Consider the following 18,319-nt stretch of genomic DNA (forward strand, 5'->3'; position numbering starts at 1 on the left):
TAACAGCAGATGTAAAGAACCTGGCAGAGTAGGAGTTGGTTGAGGGAGAGGAAACACATTTTTTCTCAGTTTCCATTGACAGACTTAATATTTAACTTATGAGATAGTAAAAGTGGATGTGGCTGTAGTTTTTTAGTTATCGGGAGCTCGGTTCAGGGAGCTGGGACTTGTATGTAATATGCTCACAGTAATGCAGTTTAAGTAGAGACACAGCTGGTTTGTATTATTATTTACTTACTGGGCCACCACCCTGGATTCTCTCGTATAACCTCAACAGCACCAAAGGCAGTTCACTGCGACTCTGAGGTATGTACGTGTGTGTTTGCTTGTTTGAAGAGAAAAGAAAGGGAGGAGTCGGACAAGAGGGGTTCTTCTGCCTGTAAGTGCGAGCACGGAATAACATTCTGGGAAGGCAGAGATGGGGGAGAGGGACTGATGGTGTGTGTGTGGGGGGGATTTAAGAGAGAAGGGGATGAGGGAGTGAGGGTGAGGCATTTTCTGAGACTCATGTCTGGGCCTGGGCTTGGCTCTCTGTCGAGGCACATCCAGTCCTGTCAGCTCGCTTACACACTTTGCCCCCTTCACCCCCTCCCTCCCCTCCCTCCCCTCCCTCCCCTCCCTCTATACCCAATTCCCTGGGACTCCATCTCCTCCTGACTTTAAACTCAACTTCGTTTCCCTCTCCCCTTTTGTCCCTCCTTCGCATTTTCGTTGCCCACTTTCCATGAGCGCCCAGCTTAATTAGCGACACATACATTATATGAGCGATCTTGTACCGTGCAGTAACAGAGAAGAGGGAAGGAAAGAAAAAGAGTTTGGCTTCTTAAGTGTTTACCTTCTCTGTGGTGTTTTGGAGATTTTGCCAGCACTAATTTAATTCATATGTACCATGGCTTTTTTTTTTTTCATGAGGCAGCTTTATGTAATTTGGAAACGTTTTTTTTTTTAAGTCTGGGGTTGCTTTTTGTGTGAAATGAAGACCAACCTCAGATGCTCTCCGTTAACTTCCCTCTCTGTTTTTATTTGGTTTCAAAAAGTTGTCATAGCCTTTGTCTCTGGTGTACTCTGTCCACTTGCTTTTCAAGGCACTTTCTCACTGAAATTAGTGGGTATACTTGAGATGTCTGAACCTAGGTGAGCTTGCGATTAACCCATGACCAGTGGTTGGTGCTTTTGACTCTTGAGACAATATGAGTTGGAGGAAGAAGAATTCAACACGACTATATTAAGAGTCACTACTATCTTGTGTCTTTTACGTCGGTCCCTGGTTCAAACTTAAGGGCACGTGAACAATGTTGAGATGTAAATAAAGGAAACATTCATGGCTAATGCCTGGCTTAAGGCCACATTATACTTCTCCGACTGCGTAACCACGGAGACCCCTCGAGCCTTCATACTTCTCCGTCGTGGTGACGGATACGCACTGCAATTTCCCGCCCGATCAGTAGGGGTCGCTACGCAAGGTTGTTGTGCTTTTGGCGACAGAGAGCAATGGCGTCCGAGAGAGAAAGACTGTTGTTGTTGAAACAGTGGCTGTTTCTCACTTTTCTGCGTCACGGAACGCAGTTTTAAGAGAATTTGAGGCGATAAATTAGCCATTTAGAGTCTAAACATGTTCTGTGTGTATTAAGATATGACGTATTTATAGTTTGGCAGCGTCGTTGTCGGCCGTGATCAGCTCTGCCTCTGTGGACCCTCGGTGCGCACGGCAAAGAGTATAGTTTGCTCGGCCTGTTCTGAGGACCAATCGCAGCCCTTGCTGTCTCCGTTGTCCCTTGACGGAGTTACGGACACTTAAAAAATATTTTGTGCAGTTGGAGACGCAGAGGGCTCTGCTTAACCTACGTAGAGCACTTTACGCAGGAGTATAAATTGGGCTTAAGCCGATGAGGAAGACATTTTAGTCTTCACCGTGGCCAAAAATGCCAATTGGACCAGAAGCCAATAAAAACCAGCATGCATTGCAGGGTCATTTGCAGATGAAATACATTTCCACTGGTCCAAAAGAACCTTGGAATGAGATTAAACTTACGGGAATGGTATTTGTGTTGTTTGCTGATGTTTCAGTTAACGTTGTTGTCAGTCAGAGCGAGTGTTCCTGTATCTTAATTGATTGTAAATGTCAGTATTGATTCAGGACAAGCGAGAGTGTAGGAGCATGAACATTGCCCCTGACCTTAGGCACTAATTGAGCTCCTCTCTTAGGCTCATTCATTCCAAAGCTGCCGATATAACACTTTGTCTTTGTGTCTTTGTCCGCTCCAGATCTTTCTGATGCTCATTTCCAACATATCGCACAAATTTGGATGTGCCAACAAATTTAAATCAAGAGCTAAGCACAATTCCCATATCGCAGCATTACGCTCAACTCATTTGCCATCGCAGTCATCCTCCATCTGTCCCTTTGCATCTGTCTCTCTCTCTCTTTGCATTTTTTTTTTTCTGTTTCTCCCTTGGATGGAGCCACAAACGATGGAAGCTGCAGGGTGGAGCCTGTCACTTAGTTGTGCTAGCACACAGGAATACAGAGAGAAAGAGGGAGGGGAGGGAGATAATGGGGGGGAAAAGATTGGAGAAAAGGCTGTCAAATTGACCTTGTCCTAATGCCAGCCGTGGTGGGAGAGGCTGTGGAGCTCCATGTAAGGACGGAGAATGTGGCGCTGCCTTTAAGTTGGCATAGCCACGAGGAAAAAGACAACACACGCTTTGTCTGTAAATACGTGTGTTTGTGAGATCACTGCCGAGCGTGGCAGATGGGTTAAAATGGAGGTAAAGCAGACAATAAAGGGGGGGGACTCATCCACACATTTATTCCCTGATGCTTCTGTGCGCTCTCCAACACACGCACGCACAGATCACGTCACTTCATCGGCTAATTGCTCTCTGCTGTGTTGTATTTCTCCCTCTTCCTGTTTTCCCCTCTCCTCTCAGTATGCTTTGGTTTTGGACACTGAGCCGCTGCCATGTTCCTCCTCTCCGCCACACTCGCGCACACAGTAGACTGACGTTTCTCTCAAACTCTTAACGCAGATGCTCCCTGTACGGAGCACATCTGGCTCCGCGTGCTCGGCTCTCTCCAGTGCAGCAAGGCTGCTGCATAGGTGTCACCGAGCCTTCTCCGGGGACAGGGAGTGGCCAGCCAGGAATTCTGATGCGTCTGATAAGCCTCAACAACGCCACACAGCGATAGAGAGCGCCCACCAGCAGCCTGCCAGGGGCTGTGTTGCACAAAGCTGTTGTTGGAATCATATTACCTCCGCTATTGAATAAGACATCTTGGTTCCCAGGGAGTTCTCTATGCGCTTATTGAGTTGCAAGCAAATGAAAAGTGGCTGGGGTCAGTGTGTAAAGGCGAAAGGGATTTGTTTCTCAGGCGTGTGGTGCCATAACATCCCCATCCAGGAAATGACTGTGAGACAGGCACACCCCTACAGCTGGAGTGGTACCACAATGCTCTGAACTTGTCTGAACTTCACAAGGCTCAGCCAGCGTGCTGTGCACTAGTGTGTGTGTGTTCTTAGTCTATCCAAGTGTATGTGTTTGTACACTAGGGCTGTACAGACAGTGTGTTTATGTGTTCGCCCCTGATTTCTTACCCAAATCCTTGAAGCTGTTATTGGAACAACAGACCACACTGGCACAGCAACTGGTGCTGAAATATGGCCTTGGTTTGCCGCTTATCTTTCCACATTTTCCATACGCATGTCACCCACATTAATCTGCTCCAGGCCTGCTCTTAACTATCTGTGAGAGAGGGAAAAAAAAGAAGAAATTAGAGAGGGAGGGAGGGAGAGAAACTGCTGCTTGAGATGAGGTACAGGAGAAGATTTGTAATGATGATGCACCAATAAGCTGATAAATTGTCCAGTTTTGTTGGATGATCTGGAATTTTGTGATCATCAGTAGTCTAGTTTAATTTCTGTGTGTGTGTTTTTACGATTCAGGCAGGTGCCAGTGCTTTACATTCCTAACCTGACCTCATGCTTATTTCTGGTGCCTTTAGGGGAGGTCTGTCTCTGCGAAGCTGGTAAAACCAGGCGTGAGTGCGTGCGTGCGTGCGTGCATGTACACCTGTACGTACCCACTGCAATGTTTATATCAGCAGATGGATGAGCGGTGACCTTCTAGTTATGTTAAAGTAACACCTCTCTAAACATCGCATCACTCATTTTTTCATGCTTGAAATCTTGCCGTCTGCGTGCGTGAGTCAATGCTGGAATGACAGCATGTAGTGTGGGAGTAGCAAAGACTGGTTCGCTATCGCGGACCCTTTCCTGCAACTCCAGCAAAACAGACACAGCTGGTCAGTGGGCTGCGGATGTTGTAGCAGTCAATCAAAATCCAGTCAGTGTCCTCTGCAGTACCTTGAAGAAGAAAAAGAAACACCTTTACAACAGGAACACAAAAACATGCTCAGCCCAAGTTTAGTACAAACTATAAAACAGAGCTGTTATCACAGCACTTTTTTCCCTCTTTTTCTATGACAGCCTCAGACTTTTCCCCCCACTTCAACTCTCATTGGCTTCAGTCCTTCTTTTCTTTCTCCCTTCCCCACCCACCCTTCTTTCCTCTCCTGTTGCTTTCCTACTAAGTGTGGTGTGGTGACGCCCCTGCTTGGCTGGCAAGCCAACTCCAGACCCTGTGATTGCGCGCAGGAGTCAGAGGATTGCATCACTGCCTGTCGGGAGAGGCCACAGGAATGGACTAAAAAGGAGGTTGGGGGGGGGGGGGAAGGAAAATGAAAGATATGAGACGGGTCGATGAAGGAGAGGAAGAGCGAGCGAGAGTGATGAATGACAATGGGGATATGGCCCGAGGAAGTGAAGAGGAAGCCAAGAGGGAATAGACCTCAGGCCACTCATACAAGCGCTTGTTTATGTGAAAGTATGGCAGAGGAAAAGATGAGAGCGGAGGAGTGAGGTTCGGAGGGAATGCATTCAGCGGATCTGCAGGAGGTAGAGAGAGGCCCTGCAGAGTTAGTGGGAGGTCAAAGTAATCCAGGGTGGTGATGTCCATCACGTCTCCTGAGTGCAAAGACAAACACATTCTTCTCTTCTCTTCTCCCCGCTGCATTCATTGGTCCCCGTCGCTCTTTGGTGCGCCATGAAACTGCTATGTTGTGAAATGCCCCACGTTATTGTTACATTACTCACCGCTCTTCAAAGCCTACAGTGCTGTGTTGTGTGAAGTGCCATAAGCGTTAGCACTGGGTAAGGTTTACTGCTTGAACACGCTGAATCATCGCCTCCAGGGGGGCGATTATCTGTTTATCGCTGATTGATGCCCTGATACTACAGCATAGATTAAAACTACTTTGTTGATTAACAACTCATGTTTGCCTGACTGTGAATCGGAGTAGGTGGGAGAAAAGAGGAAAAAAAACTAACCAGAGACTGAAAACACATGTTGCTACATGTGGGCCCTCAATTGCATATTGTTCATGTCATGTAGCAGCTACCAGGGAGTCTGATAGATTGACTGTGGCTTGGAGTAAGAGCGCTAACCTCGTGCTAATGTGCAGCCTCTCTCTTTAATCCTGCCTCCTGCCTTTTCATTTGTTCTCACACTAGTTCAGAAGAATCTGTATCTTTGACTGCAAAATCAACTCGTGGACCTCAGGCTACGAATCTGAACACGTTTGGATTAAAGGTACCGAATGTAAAACTGAGTGCCACAATGTCAGATTTGAACGACATTGCTATTATTTGATAAAAAAAAAAAAAAACGTGTGAGAAAACGTGCAGTGCTGCAGGAATGCACTGTCCCAAAACACCAGCAAAATCATCATCGTTTGAAAATATTTTCTCATGAAAAGGACACATCATATCACAATCACAATATCTGAATATCTGAAGTATGTGACCGTGTTGCGCTCCAGGAGGATGTAACACAGTAAAGACTCACCTTCTAGATCAGAGGTTACAAACATGCGGCCCTCCAACCGATTTAATGTGACCTTAATATCAAGTTATTATCTGTTTTTTTTTAATTGAGTTTCATTATGCATCATAAATGCATTTTATTCTAAACTATCGTTCCACAACACAAATGCTTTTATTTTGAAATTTGGTGAAATATCAAAGAAAAAAAATTATTGCTATAACATGATGGAAAATCATCATATCATTTTAAGCTCATATTGCATGCTTTTCCCCAAACAGTTAGACTTTTTTTTTTCACTTGACTGGCAAATTCCTGACTGGAGTAGATGCCCAGTGGCCCCCAGCAGGTCATTTGAGTTTGAGACCCTTAGTCTAGATGCCACAGGTCTCATTACTCTTGGTTTTCTGTTGCTGTTTCTGTCTTCAATTGGATCACATAATCGTGACATGAGTCGTCATGTAAGGAAATCCTCAGCTCTCAGCAAACATCACATTATTGTAGTGTTATGATATACATGGTTCAGCGATTCCGACGAGTATGCAAAACAGAGGTCGGGACAGCGGCGCATGCAAAGTAAAAACACTAATATACAACTCGTGCAAGTTGGAAAGAATCCTTTGACTTTAAAAAGTAATGGAAATTGTCAATCTGTCAGGGGGGAAAAAATAGCTAAAAGATCATTTCTCTACTGCTGCTGTAAGTGAGTGCCCTTCCTTTCTCATGTAGCGCGGTCCCCTTTGACAACAAACCACAAGTGTGCCCCGCCCTCCTGGTTGTGTCCCTCCTTCCCTCCTCTCCTGGCACTTTTCCTCCTCCCTCCTTGCCCTCTGCATGGAATTCCTCAGTGTCTGAAGACTCTGGCTGGAGGCCATCGGTCGCTCACTGAGAGGCTTCCTGTTGCACTCGTCTCCTCCTCTGCTCCCTGTATCCCTGCCTTTCTTTCTTCACGTCTCTCCCTTCGCTCACTCGGTTCTTCCCCTGCTGCGTGTGTCGTTTGAGATTTCGCCCCTAGTGTCCCAGTTCATGTCTTCATCTTGTCATTTCTTAAGTCACTTTTTCCGCCTCCTTTCACCTTGTGTTGACGCATGTGAGTTCACGTGCCACACTGATGTATTGCAGCCGCTGTGAAAACCATTCTAACGACTGTCTTTATCCTCAATAGCCCTCCCCCCAGTGGCATCATGCACACTGCGATTACATAATCCTGTGTATGATTCAATGCGCCTCTTTGCAACAGGAGCGAGAGGAAGCGGGGAAGTTCAGTTTGTCAGTACGAGACAAATTAATTACTGTTCTGTAGCTTCATAGAGTGAATTAATCCCCCCCAAAAAAATGTATGTTTATTATCATAACCAGGGATGGCTGCACCACAAGGTGAGAGAACAATGAGATGAGAGAGGAAGAGGAACAAATAGACTAAAGGATAAACCTGAACAGTTAAATGTGAATTTAAAAAACAAAAGCAAAGAACAGAAGGATAAAGAGAAACGGGGAATAAGAGGCCCAGAGGAGGAGGAGGAGGAGGAGTGGAAACTGAGGTTTCCTGTCTGAGGAGGCGGCTGGCTGAAGAGGACAGAGGCAGGGAAAAAAAAAAAAAAAATCTCTCAGCTGTGTGTGTCGTTTGTGTGTTAAGTAATCCATCAGGGGTGGAGGGGGCACGCAGGGCTGTGGCTTGTGTGTCAGCGGAGGTGGTACGTACACGCTGGGCGTATTTGGCCTATTACCTCAAGCTGCTATCATCGCTGTGACCACAAGAAACGTCAGCAGCGTTTAAAGGAGCACAGCAGAGACCATCTTTGGGCATTTTTTGTGTCCAAACAGACGTGGGACATGGTATTAGATTATGACGGTTGTAGGCACCTTAAACCAAAAATACCATGGTATTATTAAGATATTGGTTTAATAGTGTCTTGACTGTCATACTGTTGGAAAAAAAACAGCTCAATGACTGCTTGTGTTACCCAACACGGAGTTATTCCTACACTCATGTCATGAGAAACAGCTCATACCTGAGGCCACAGCACAACAAGAAGACGTTTGTGACCCAGACCTTTTATTATTGCTGTATATCTTGAAACTTTTAAGCCTCAGGAACCAACATAAACCTCTCATTTTATTGTCTATATTTGAGTTGGGTGCTAATGTGTGAAACTTTATGGATCACATGCACTACCGTTTAAAAGTTTGGGGTCTCCTATACAATATGTTTTCCATTAAAAGTCACACTTTTATTCATCAAAAGATAATATTGTCAAGACACCGACAAGAGCTAGAATAGTGGTTTACCACATTAACAATGTATAGAGTGTATTTCTGATTCTTTAAATGTTATATTCATTGAAAACAAAGTGCTTTTCCTTCAGAAAATAAGGACATTAAGATCACTAAGTGACCCCAAAATTTTGAATGTAGTGTAACTCTGACTAATTCATGTAAATCTGGTTAATAAGGGGAAAATGCAAATGCAAATGGGAAGGACTTTACTTTGAAGCCTGGAAATGGCTTTGATCACCTAAATCTGATTATTCACAGATTATTGTGTGCATACACCGGCTCAAAGTGTGCCAACTTTGTTTAGTCCCCCCCTCTCTTGGCCTTAGTTGCTGATGTAGAACCCAAATGGCAGGGATCAGAGGTCACACCCCACCCCTTACCTTGCTCTGTCACCTTTGACCCCTGTCTCTCTCCCACCTGGTGGATGGAAAAACCAGCAGGTCGAGACATGAGCAAGGCTGCGGCGGTGTGGGGCTTTTCACACATTGCTGCGAGACCACCGAGTTACCGAAGCGAAGAGAAACACATTTACTAAACTGACTTGTTTACCATCAGTTCATTAAATGCGGTCTCAAGATCTAACATGGCCAATAATAACGAGCTGATTGATGAATCGGTTACTTCATTTGTAATTTCAGTGTGATAGACACTGTTTGGAAAAAGTTTGGAGGATCCACAGCAAATAAATAGTCCAACTTCCTGTTTCCTGCTTGGATTCGTGTGAGATTCTCCTGCTGCATTTATCATATCTGAATGGCAAACTTTAATGTCTGGCTAAATGGCTCTTACATCCTGAGATGTGTGGTGGAAAACTATTGAGACTTACCCTGGATTGCCGTGGTCGCCGTTGCAAATCGATTCCATTCTAATCAATGAGAGCATTTCCACCAGACGCGCTGCGGAACGTCTCAGTAGCGTCCCAGAAGTGGAGAAGCGCTTTCGATAGGTAGCAGTTCTATTTTTGGCGTTATCACTGCTGAACCGCGTAAATTTCAACAGAGCAGATCACACCAGACAGGAAGTCCGACACAGACTCAAAGTAAAACACTTCCACCCCCCTTTCAAAATAAAACACAATACGCAGGTCATATAACCTGTCACAACTTCACATCAACATTACATAGTGACCGGTGTCAACAGTCAATTAATCAGAGCGTCTCGGAGAGTCATAATGTACGACGTGAGACTGATTGTTGTAGTGGAGAAACATAAAATCATTTATGACACCAGATCAACAGTTCTTCCATGTCGGAGAATGAAAAGAAGCTGTGTTGTTGTTGTTTCCTTTATACACACAGTCAATCGCGGGATCTCGCGAACTCACGTCCGTTCGAGATTAGCGCGCGATCTTCCGTGAGCAGCGCTCCCAAGGCACCGCGCCGCTGCTGTAACGCGCCCGGTGGGGATTGCCGTTGGGCGGAGGTCGAAGCAGAACGCGCCGCTCTGCTGACGTGCCGCGGCTGTAACGCGTCCAGTGGGAACTCAAAGGCTAACTCAAGCTGGAGATTTCTCCATTTGAAACTAATACCGTTGGTTTGCGGTCTCTTGTACATGCCATAAGCTGATGCATCAGTGTTCTTATAGTCACTGAAGATGTTTTCTGACACGTCTCTGCTTTGCTGCAAGCGTATAATAATCCTCGTTGGCAGTTGGAAGTATCACAACATGCTCGCGATGAGCCGATGCCTCCTGCGCGTACATTTTGATTGCTCAGTGTGTCAAAGTGACACATCAAAGCCCTTCAGAATCACATAGATGATCAGATCAATACCATCAGTTATTAGAAGCTGTTACAACCTCGTTGTTTCCCTCTCTTCTCTCTCTCTCTCTCTCTCCTTTCGCTCTCCACTTCTTGTATGTGTACAAAGAGAGCAAAGAGCCCCTGGGAGAGATGGTTTACCTCCTACAGACTACCTCCCAGGGTCACAGCAGGAGGGAGATTAAGTTACAGCCAAAATGGGGGGGAAGAGGGTGGATTGTATATACACCCACACACACACACACACTTGCTCTCTTAAACCCTCACTGAAAACAGAATTTTTTACGAAACATGATTTCAAACGCTCGAACATAATTACCCCCTCAAAAACCTCACATTTCTGACATTTTGCAACGCCTTTTATAGTCTGTCACAGCTGAGCTGAAACATGATCCACTCCAGTGCAGATTTACTCAGATCAGACTGACGATTGTTTGGTCGCTGATGTTGCCTTCCCTTGACCTCCACCTTCTCCATCTCTCTCATCGACCAACTCCCACCTCTCCGTTTCCCTCAGCCTCTACCCATGTTCACCCCTCAACACCACGCCTCATCAAAGGGGGCGGCAGTTTCAGGACACTGGCTGTGAAGGGGTTATGCAGGGGTATTGGTGACGGCTGTCAAAGAGAATCCCCTTCCTTCTCCACTTCCTCCTCACCCTTGTATATCCTCGCTGTGGCCCCCATGGTCATCCCTCCCCTCTCTCTCTCTCTCTCTCTCTCTCCTGTTCAGCTGCTATAGCGTGTGTTTACTCAGCTACAGAGCGAGAGAGAGAGAGGAGAGGAGAGGAGAGGGCCCAGGACAGGGACAATGCTGCCTTTCAGTGAGACTGTCGACCCCATGGCTGAGCAAAGAAGTCTTCACGGGGGCCCGGGCCAACACCCCTTCCCCAAACTTCACAGCCAGCCGCCACTGAGCTCACATATCTGGCTGACATGCACATGCAGACAACACCGCGCTCTCTCCTTCCCTGTATTATTCTTTCCTCTCAGTTGCTTTTGTCTCACATTTCCCACAAACCCTCTCTCTCTCTCTCTCTCTCGGTGACCGTGGCTGTTTGGAGGATGTAGTCAGGATCCCACAGCTCCAGTCCAAGAATCACACGCTTGTGAGTCACTTCCTCGCCTGTCTCTAGACTATTTCTCAACTAAATAACAAAATAATCATGAGGGTGAGCAGAGGTGAAATCAACCTATATGGGAAGCGGTGCTGGGATCACATCAGGCTACAGCCGCACACTACTCTATTTCATTTATAAGACATCAATTCTGCTCCTGATACGCCTGTCGTCCACACTACCCTGCTTGTGCCATTAATCAAAAATACAAACAGTTGAACAGTTAATTGTTTCCTCCAAGTCTTATATGTCAAATATTAAGTTGATGTCTTATAAAGGCTTTAAACAAAAAGCAAGGGCAACTTCATATTAAGCATTATACAAGCCTAATTGTTAGATGATAACTTCATTGTCAACATTTTAGCAGATGGAAAAATGATGCAGCATCGCAATTAAAACCACGTGGAACTAACACAAAAAGTTGTCTATTATGCGAGGTATTGTAATGGTTTGGTAGAGAAGATGTAGCATCACATGATCCAAGTTTCCAGATTGATGTTCAGTGTTATATTGATCCAGAAGTTTGGTATCGGGTCTCACTGAGTTTCACGGTATGGATCGTTTCTCCAGTAGTGGAAATGTTGAGCTCATTTCTGCTCTTGGATTCATGGTCAAGGCTATATTAGTCATTAAATCATAAACTATGTAAAAAAAAAAAAAAGCAAAATTGATTTAGTCTCATGGTTGCAAAACAAACTCCTGATGTGAAGCCTCTGAATTTGTGATTTGACCAGCACCATGTCAGACACCTATTGGATGATACCAGCTGTCAGTCACGCTGTCAGTCATATGTGTCATGTTTTATCATCTCTTTCCTCAAAATAAGAACTCAATTTACAAAACTGTCGTCATGTTCTTTTGAAGAAGAGCCTAAAACTATAGCGATTGAAATCATCACCTCCACAGGAAAATGTTTACTGACGTTGTAAATCAAGTGAGAAATAGGCTTATTGATTCCTCCTTTTCGAGTCACATCTTCATTCCTAATAGTGATTTATCTGCTCTGATACACATGATGTTCTCAGCTAGTGACAGTTTGTCCACGTAACAAAATATCTGCGGTCAAAACTATCATTAGAGCAATTAGTAACACTGAGTGACTGGTAATCTTCTCTCCATCAGCCTTTAGCAGAAGTGTAATTGAATTAAGCGAAATGTAAAAATGTAGGACAGTGGAGACATTACTGTAACGATATTAGGAAGTACAAAAACATACAATAACAGCCTTATCTTTGCTTGTCATGAAAGAGATAAACTATCTTAACAACTCGTCTCCTAACATAACACATGCTACTGTGGGGTTTACCTTAAGTCATCGCTGATGTTTCAGTGTCACAGTGGCCATCGAGGGAAACCTGTGGGTCACCGATCTGTAACCAAATAAAAACAAGAGGTTACTTGTGCTAAGATGTTTCATATTATGATAGCACATGTTTGACTTTTTATTTATTCTATGTAATTATCATAAAAAGAGAAAAAAACAGGACAATGAGTACAATTAGAAGCAAGAAAGGGTTAAGAAAATAGGGGAAAATATGGAAATGTAACCCTTTAAAGGAAACATTATTTCTTTGCATTTTTTATTATTTTATTTTATTTCCTTATGATAACAATAACGACAATCAATATATATTTTAAATTAGACCCTACGGTATTTCAGATACAGGCCTCTACCAAACGGTTGAGACGTCTGTTCATAATAAACCTGGTTTGCATCATTCATAAAGTACAACATTCAGAACAAGTCACATTAAGTGTTAGTGAGTTCATCTTGATGCATTTTTCATTGAGATATAGTGACTTAAAGTGTGGTCGACCAAATGGTTGAGTAGTAGGGGTTTAAGGCACCGTGATCTTGATGGTTTTCTGTAAAGGACTGACAATATTTACCTGATGGAAGCCAGGGTATGTAATATAACTGCTATACTTATTATCAAGCAAGTTATAATTGCAGCTCTCTTTGCTGGCCATTTTTACTCCAGTAGATGAGAAGTTTGTGAAATACTCAGATCAGCCCGTGCCATGTCTTTGCAATGTTTACATACCTAAATGCATTTTAGCTGCTGTCATGTGACTGACAGATTGTATATATGTACAGTACATGCATTAATCAGCAGAGTGAGATGTCACAGCTACAAAGATGCTGTTTGTGAACACAGTGTTCTCAGCTCTTATTGAATTGAATCTGTGCGCACACACACACCCCCTCTCCTCCACCCTCACCCTAACTGCCCTCCGGCTATGTATAAATGTGTGTGTGTGTGTGTGAATGGTGGTCACCTCTTTTTTGGGGTTGGTGAACTTAGTGACCTTGCTGCTTCATGCCTCCCAGACACAAGAGTTTCCCCATGTGGCTCCTGGCCAGGCAACTTTCAAAGCCCCCCATTCATGGCTTGTGTCGGCATGTATGAGGAAGAGGAAGGGGAATTGGTTGAAATTACAGTTTGATTAATTATTGCGTATGTGTGTGTGTGTACGAGTGTTGCTGTAAGTAGGATTTTGACTGCGTGTGCATCTGTGCAGGCATGGTACACTTATTACGAGGGAATTCTGCAACTGTGTGTTTTTGATGAAAAATGTTCAGAGAGATTTGTGCCTTTATGTATGTGTGTGTGTGTGTGTGTGTGTGTGTCAGCCAGGTGAGAAGTAGCAGTGAACCCTAACACATTGTGTTGAATGGAGCACTTGGCTACAAACCAGCCGTGTTGTACTAGCACCACCTGTATGTGTGAAGCAAAATCTGCATAATGAGACAATTTATTTTACACTTGAAACTGTGGTCGTTAGTGTTTAAAATGGGTACTGCAATCCAAATTGAAACTATTGGTGCAAACCTATTTGGTGAATTGTTGTGTGTCAGCACCAGACTGAAAGCGCATCTACCTTGACTTGGGATTTCTGACTCAATTCATTAAATTACTGAAAGGACAAGGCATTGCTAAAGGACTACGATAACATTTATATACATTAAATATCCACAGTGTGTAGGAGAGAGAGAGTTGCTTTACGTGATGTACCTTTAAAGGGAGATTTGGGCAATTACATGATTGCGCTGATAAACAGGGTTCATCTAGGGGGTTTGGTTGTGCATGCATGTAACAACATGGTGACGACGGTTCAGTCCTGTGGTGGAAGAACTCACAATGACAGCTAGATGAACCATCGCGCTCACAACCCTCAGGCTGGGTCCAGAGGTCAGTGTGTTCAGAGGGAGGAGGTGGACTGAGTGAGTGCAGCTGGACTTTAAGGCCTGCAGGCTGGGGTAGGGGTTGCTGGTCTGGTGGGTCTTAAAAAGTCCACCGTGTCTGAAGGTGCACACTGTAGGGGTTTTGGGGGGGGGGTGAGCTGGGGTACTGGGTGATGTGACACGGTGCTCGGCTAAGGGTGCGTAGAGTGAGGCTGTGCTGGAAGTGAGGGTTACCATCTGGATTGGATTGAAGACATTCCTCGGGAAGAGTGTGTGTGTGTGTGAGTAAAGGTCAGCATGAAAAAAAGAGAGGAGGGGGTTACTGTGTGTGTGTGTGTGTGTGTGTGTGTGTGTGTGTGTGTGTGTGTGTGTGTGTGTGTGTGTGTGTGTGTGTGTGTGTGTGTGTGTGTGTGTGTGTGTGTGTGTGTGTGTGTGTGTGTGTGTGTGTGTGTGTGTGTGTGTGTGTGTGTGTGTGTGTGTGTGTGTGCTTATTTTTCTTTAGCTTACTCAGTGTTTCAGTTTTCACTTGTGGGCAGTTTACCATTGTTTAGGAGTCTTTCTTACCCAGTGGAATTGTGGAATTTGAGAGACTTTCAGGTGTGAGAAGCTCCTGTGGTTTGCGGAATGCAGCGTTTCATTGTCTTCCTCTGTGTTTATATGAAAAGCAAGCAATCCTACAGTGGCCCCCCGTCGGCCCAGCTCTGACCCTCTGTGATTGGATGTTTGTGCAGGTGGGAGGTCAGCGGGTTGTGGTCATGCTGTCCGTGGACGAGCCCCTGGACCTTAAGCTCCCCCGGCGAACCAATGGGCGGGACAGAGGGGCGTGTTCGCACCCCCTCTCCCCACTGCACCCTAAGCGAGCTCGCCAGCTCCACATGGCAGAGGACGGCACTGCAGTCATAGAGCCGGCCTCTCCGGCTTCTCCACATACAGGTACGTGATACAGCACAACACAAATGGAAGGAATTAGGAGTGGTGTCTGTACGAGATCCTCCAGGGGGGGCAGAGGTAATCTTACCACATGTGTTTGTGTCACGGCAGGCGTGCAGGTGGTCCCTCACGACCGGACAGACACCCCCACCCCGCCTGCGGTGGATCTGAGTATGTCTCCCTCCTCACGCCACACCGCCAGCTCTCCAGAAATGACCAACGGCAACTACGTTGCCTCAGGGGTGAGTATCACCTCCACAGCTTCCACCAGCTTTTAGAAACATCATTCCCATGTTTGACTATGCTGTGTCATAGCTGCAGTGGCACTCTTGGCGATTCTAAACGCCAGTCCGTATGATGACAAGCCCCCATTGAGTGTGAGACCGTCTGTTAAGGTCAGGAAATAAGGAACAGCATAGGTTTGTGTCACACTCTAAGAGAGAGAGAGAGAGGGTGTTACTTCTTATCAAACACCACTTGTGTCCCCAACAAGTGCGTCTGTCTTTGCGACTTGCACTCAGTGGCCCCACTGGTATGATGTGTATGGCTGCCTCTGTGTGTGTGTGTGTGTATACATGCATAATCAGATTTAAGACAAGGTACAGCCACGCAGACCTCACGCCATCTAATTTAATTCCTTTCTAATTGAATTGTGAAAGGCTGGGTCCATTCAGCCGCTCCCGCATAGTCCTCGACAGCCCCCCCGACCTCACTGCTACACGTCCTCTGCACTTAGTATATGCCCCGCTAAAGCAGTCAGGACATTTTCTCCCCTCCTCCGCACTCATTCTTACAACTACGTGCGACTCGTATAGGAACAGCTCCGTACACTCACGTGTTCTCTCCCCTATAGTGCGTCTTACAGAGCAGCTCACACAGCCTTTGCATGCAGAGGCAGATCTCAGGGAATTTGCCTCATTTCATGAAATTTGTCACACACACATTGCTGACTTAGACGATGAGACAGGCAGAGTATTGTGATCTATTTTGCTGACTATTTCTCTCAGTGGTTTCCCTACTTTGTACAGCAACTTGTGGATATATATATATATCCTCAGATCAGGGAATGTGGGGAGGTTTAATAGTATGGAGAGAGTGACTATGAGAGAGAAGGTAGAATGGATTTGGAAAGATGAAGATAGGCAGCTCTGCACTCTGCTGATAAGAAGAGGTATCAGGATGTATCTACCTTCTTACCAGCTTGAAACACAATTTGCTCTCAGGCAAGCGATTTCACAGCATCAGAGCTGATGCTTCAAATATTTGGGCCACATGTGGTCACATACTTTGCCGTGGACCTCAGCGGACTCACGGGCACAGAAAGTATGAATGCTGAAAATCATTTTCTCTTTTGTCTCTTTCGTTTATATCAGAATTCTCACATCTCACCGGCCTTTCAGTTTTTCGTGCCAATCAGAGCCGGGGCGGGACTTCATCTGCCGTCCTCCATGTTCATCGGCCACACGAGTGACAAGAGAGCGTCTCCAGACCTGTCAGCGGACGAACAACTGGCCTGTCACTGGAGGAAGGTAGGCCCCAAACAGTGATGGAAGCCTGTTGAGGCCAAACTAGCAAATAATAAATGCAGCTTTATCATAAGAATAAATTTTTTCTGCCTACAGTGCCATCTGCTCTTTGACTCTCTGCAAGACCTGGTAGACCATGTTAATGATTTCCATGTCAAGCCTGAAAAGGATTCTGGGTACTGCTGCCACTGGGAGGGCTGTGCTCGCAAAGGCAGGGGGTTTAATGCTCGGTGAGATAATCATGCAATACAATCGTAGAACGAATTGTGAGACATACCACAGAGAAGGAAGATGATTTCATGACACTCCTGTTTGTGATATCGTTACAGGTACAAGATGCTCATCCACATCCGCACTCACACTAACGAGAAGCCTCATCACTGTCCCACCTGCAACAAGAGCTTCTCACGTCTGGAGAACCTGAAGATACACAACCGCTCACACACAGGTCAGTGGAGGCAGTGAAGTTGCAAACCATAAAATAACTTGTGAAACTGTGAACAAAACATTGAAAGTCCTTTGTTCCCCCCTGCAGGTGAAAAGCCCTACATTTGTCCATATGAGGGCTGCAACAAGCGCTACTCAAACTCAAGCGATCGCTTCAAACACACGCGCACACACTACGTGGACAAGCCTTACTACTGCAAGATGGTGGGCTGCCTGAAGCGCTACACAGACCCCAGCTCCCTCCGCAAGCACATCAAAGCCCATGGCCACTTTGTGGCTCAGGATCAGGGCTCCCCAGGTGGGGTAGGCTCCCTCCTGAAGGGGAGTCAGAGTGGAAGGCTTGGGAATGGAGGGGCAAAGGATTCAGAGCTGTCGTATGTGAGTGGACCCCACATTATCATCCCTGGGGCGGCGTCTGCTCTTCTGGGAGGCCACACTCTTCAGGGCCTAAGCGGCGCCGTACCCCTGTCTCCACTCAGTCCAAGGCCCCTGGACCTCAGCTCAATGGGCTGCCCCAACTCACCTCCAGGCATCTTGGGAGGAACATCCATCCTCTCTTTCAACGGCTCGATGCTGGGACTGGCCAAGTCCCCCCTGCTCTCCTCTGCGTTCCCGTCCACGGCCTTGGGTCTGTCAATGATGCCCATGCTGGGAGCTGCGTCTGAGCGTAGGGCACAGAGTCAGCAGGTCAAGAAGGGCCAGGGGGTGGAGGCCGAAAACGAGGTGACTGGAAGGGTCCTCAACCTCTCCACAGGAGGGACTCATGATCCCCTTTCCTGGGTGGTCATCCCTCCGGGCACTGTGGTGCTCAAGCCGGCTGTGGTCAACTGATACACACACACACACCCCCACACCCACACCCACACACACACACACACACACATTCCAGAAGAGCTCAGGGGGTTGGGATGGGAGGGTGAATGCCATTATGGGGGGTATGAGTGGTCAAAGGTGATAGGGACTAACTCGCACAATCAAATCCAGGCAATGAATTTTAGAACAAGTCTGGAAAAGGACAAAAATGTCTCGAAACTTCAATCAAGAAAACAATAGATAACACTACACCTCACAACAGCTACGAACACAACGCAAGCCTCTTTTATTGTTGGGAAACCAAAGGGGCCCAAGAACTCTGTTCAGGAATATGTACGGTTTGGCTCCTTGTTGCTTATTTTATACTCTATTCATTCCTGTTT

At 45.9% G+C, this 18,319-nt stretch overlaps 1 protein-coding gene across 1 annotated transcript; it reads left to right on the top strand.

Moving 5' to 3' along the window:
- Nucleotides 1-14,975: 14,975 nt before the first annotated feature.
- Nucleotides 14,976-17,954, top strand: glis2b (GLIS family zinc finger 2b; the record flags this gene model as incomplete). The annotated part of the gene is made up of 6 exons (XM_083895978.1): nt 14,976-15,153; nt 15,262-15,392; nt 16,524-16,679; nt 16,773-16,906; nt 17,006-17,124; nt 17,212-17,954. The coding sequence occupies 6 exons, from the start codon at nt 14,976-14,978 to the stop codon at nt 17,952-17,954; spliced, it is 1,461 nt and encodes a 486-aa protein (XP_083752104.1).
- Between the last annotated feature and the right edge of the window lie 365 nt (nt 17,955-18,319).

Source organism: Microchirus variegatus, assembly GCF_963457635.1.
Source record: "Microchirus variegatus genome assembly, chromosome: 10".
In the NCBI taxonomy this organism is placed as follows: Eukaryota; Metazoa; Chordata; class Actinopteri; order Pleuronectiformes; family Soleidae; genus Microchirus; species Microchirus variegatus.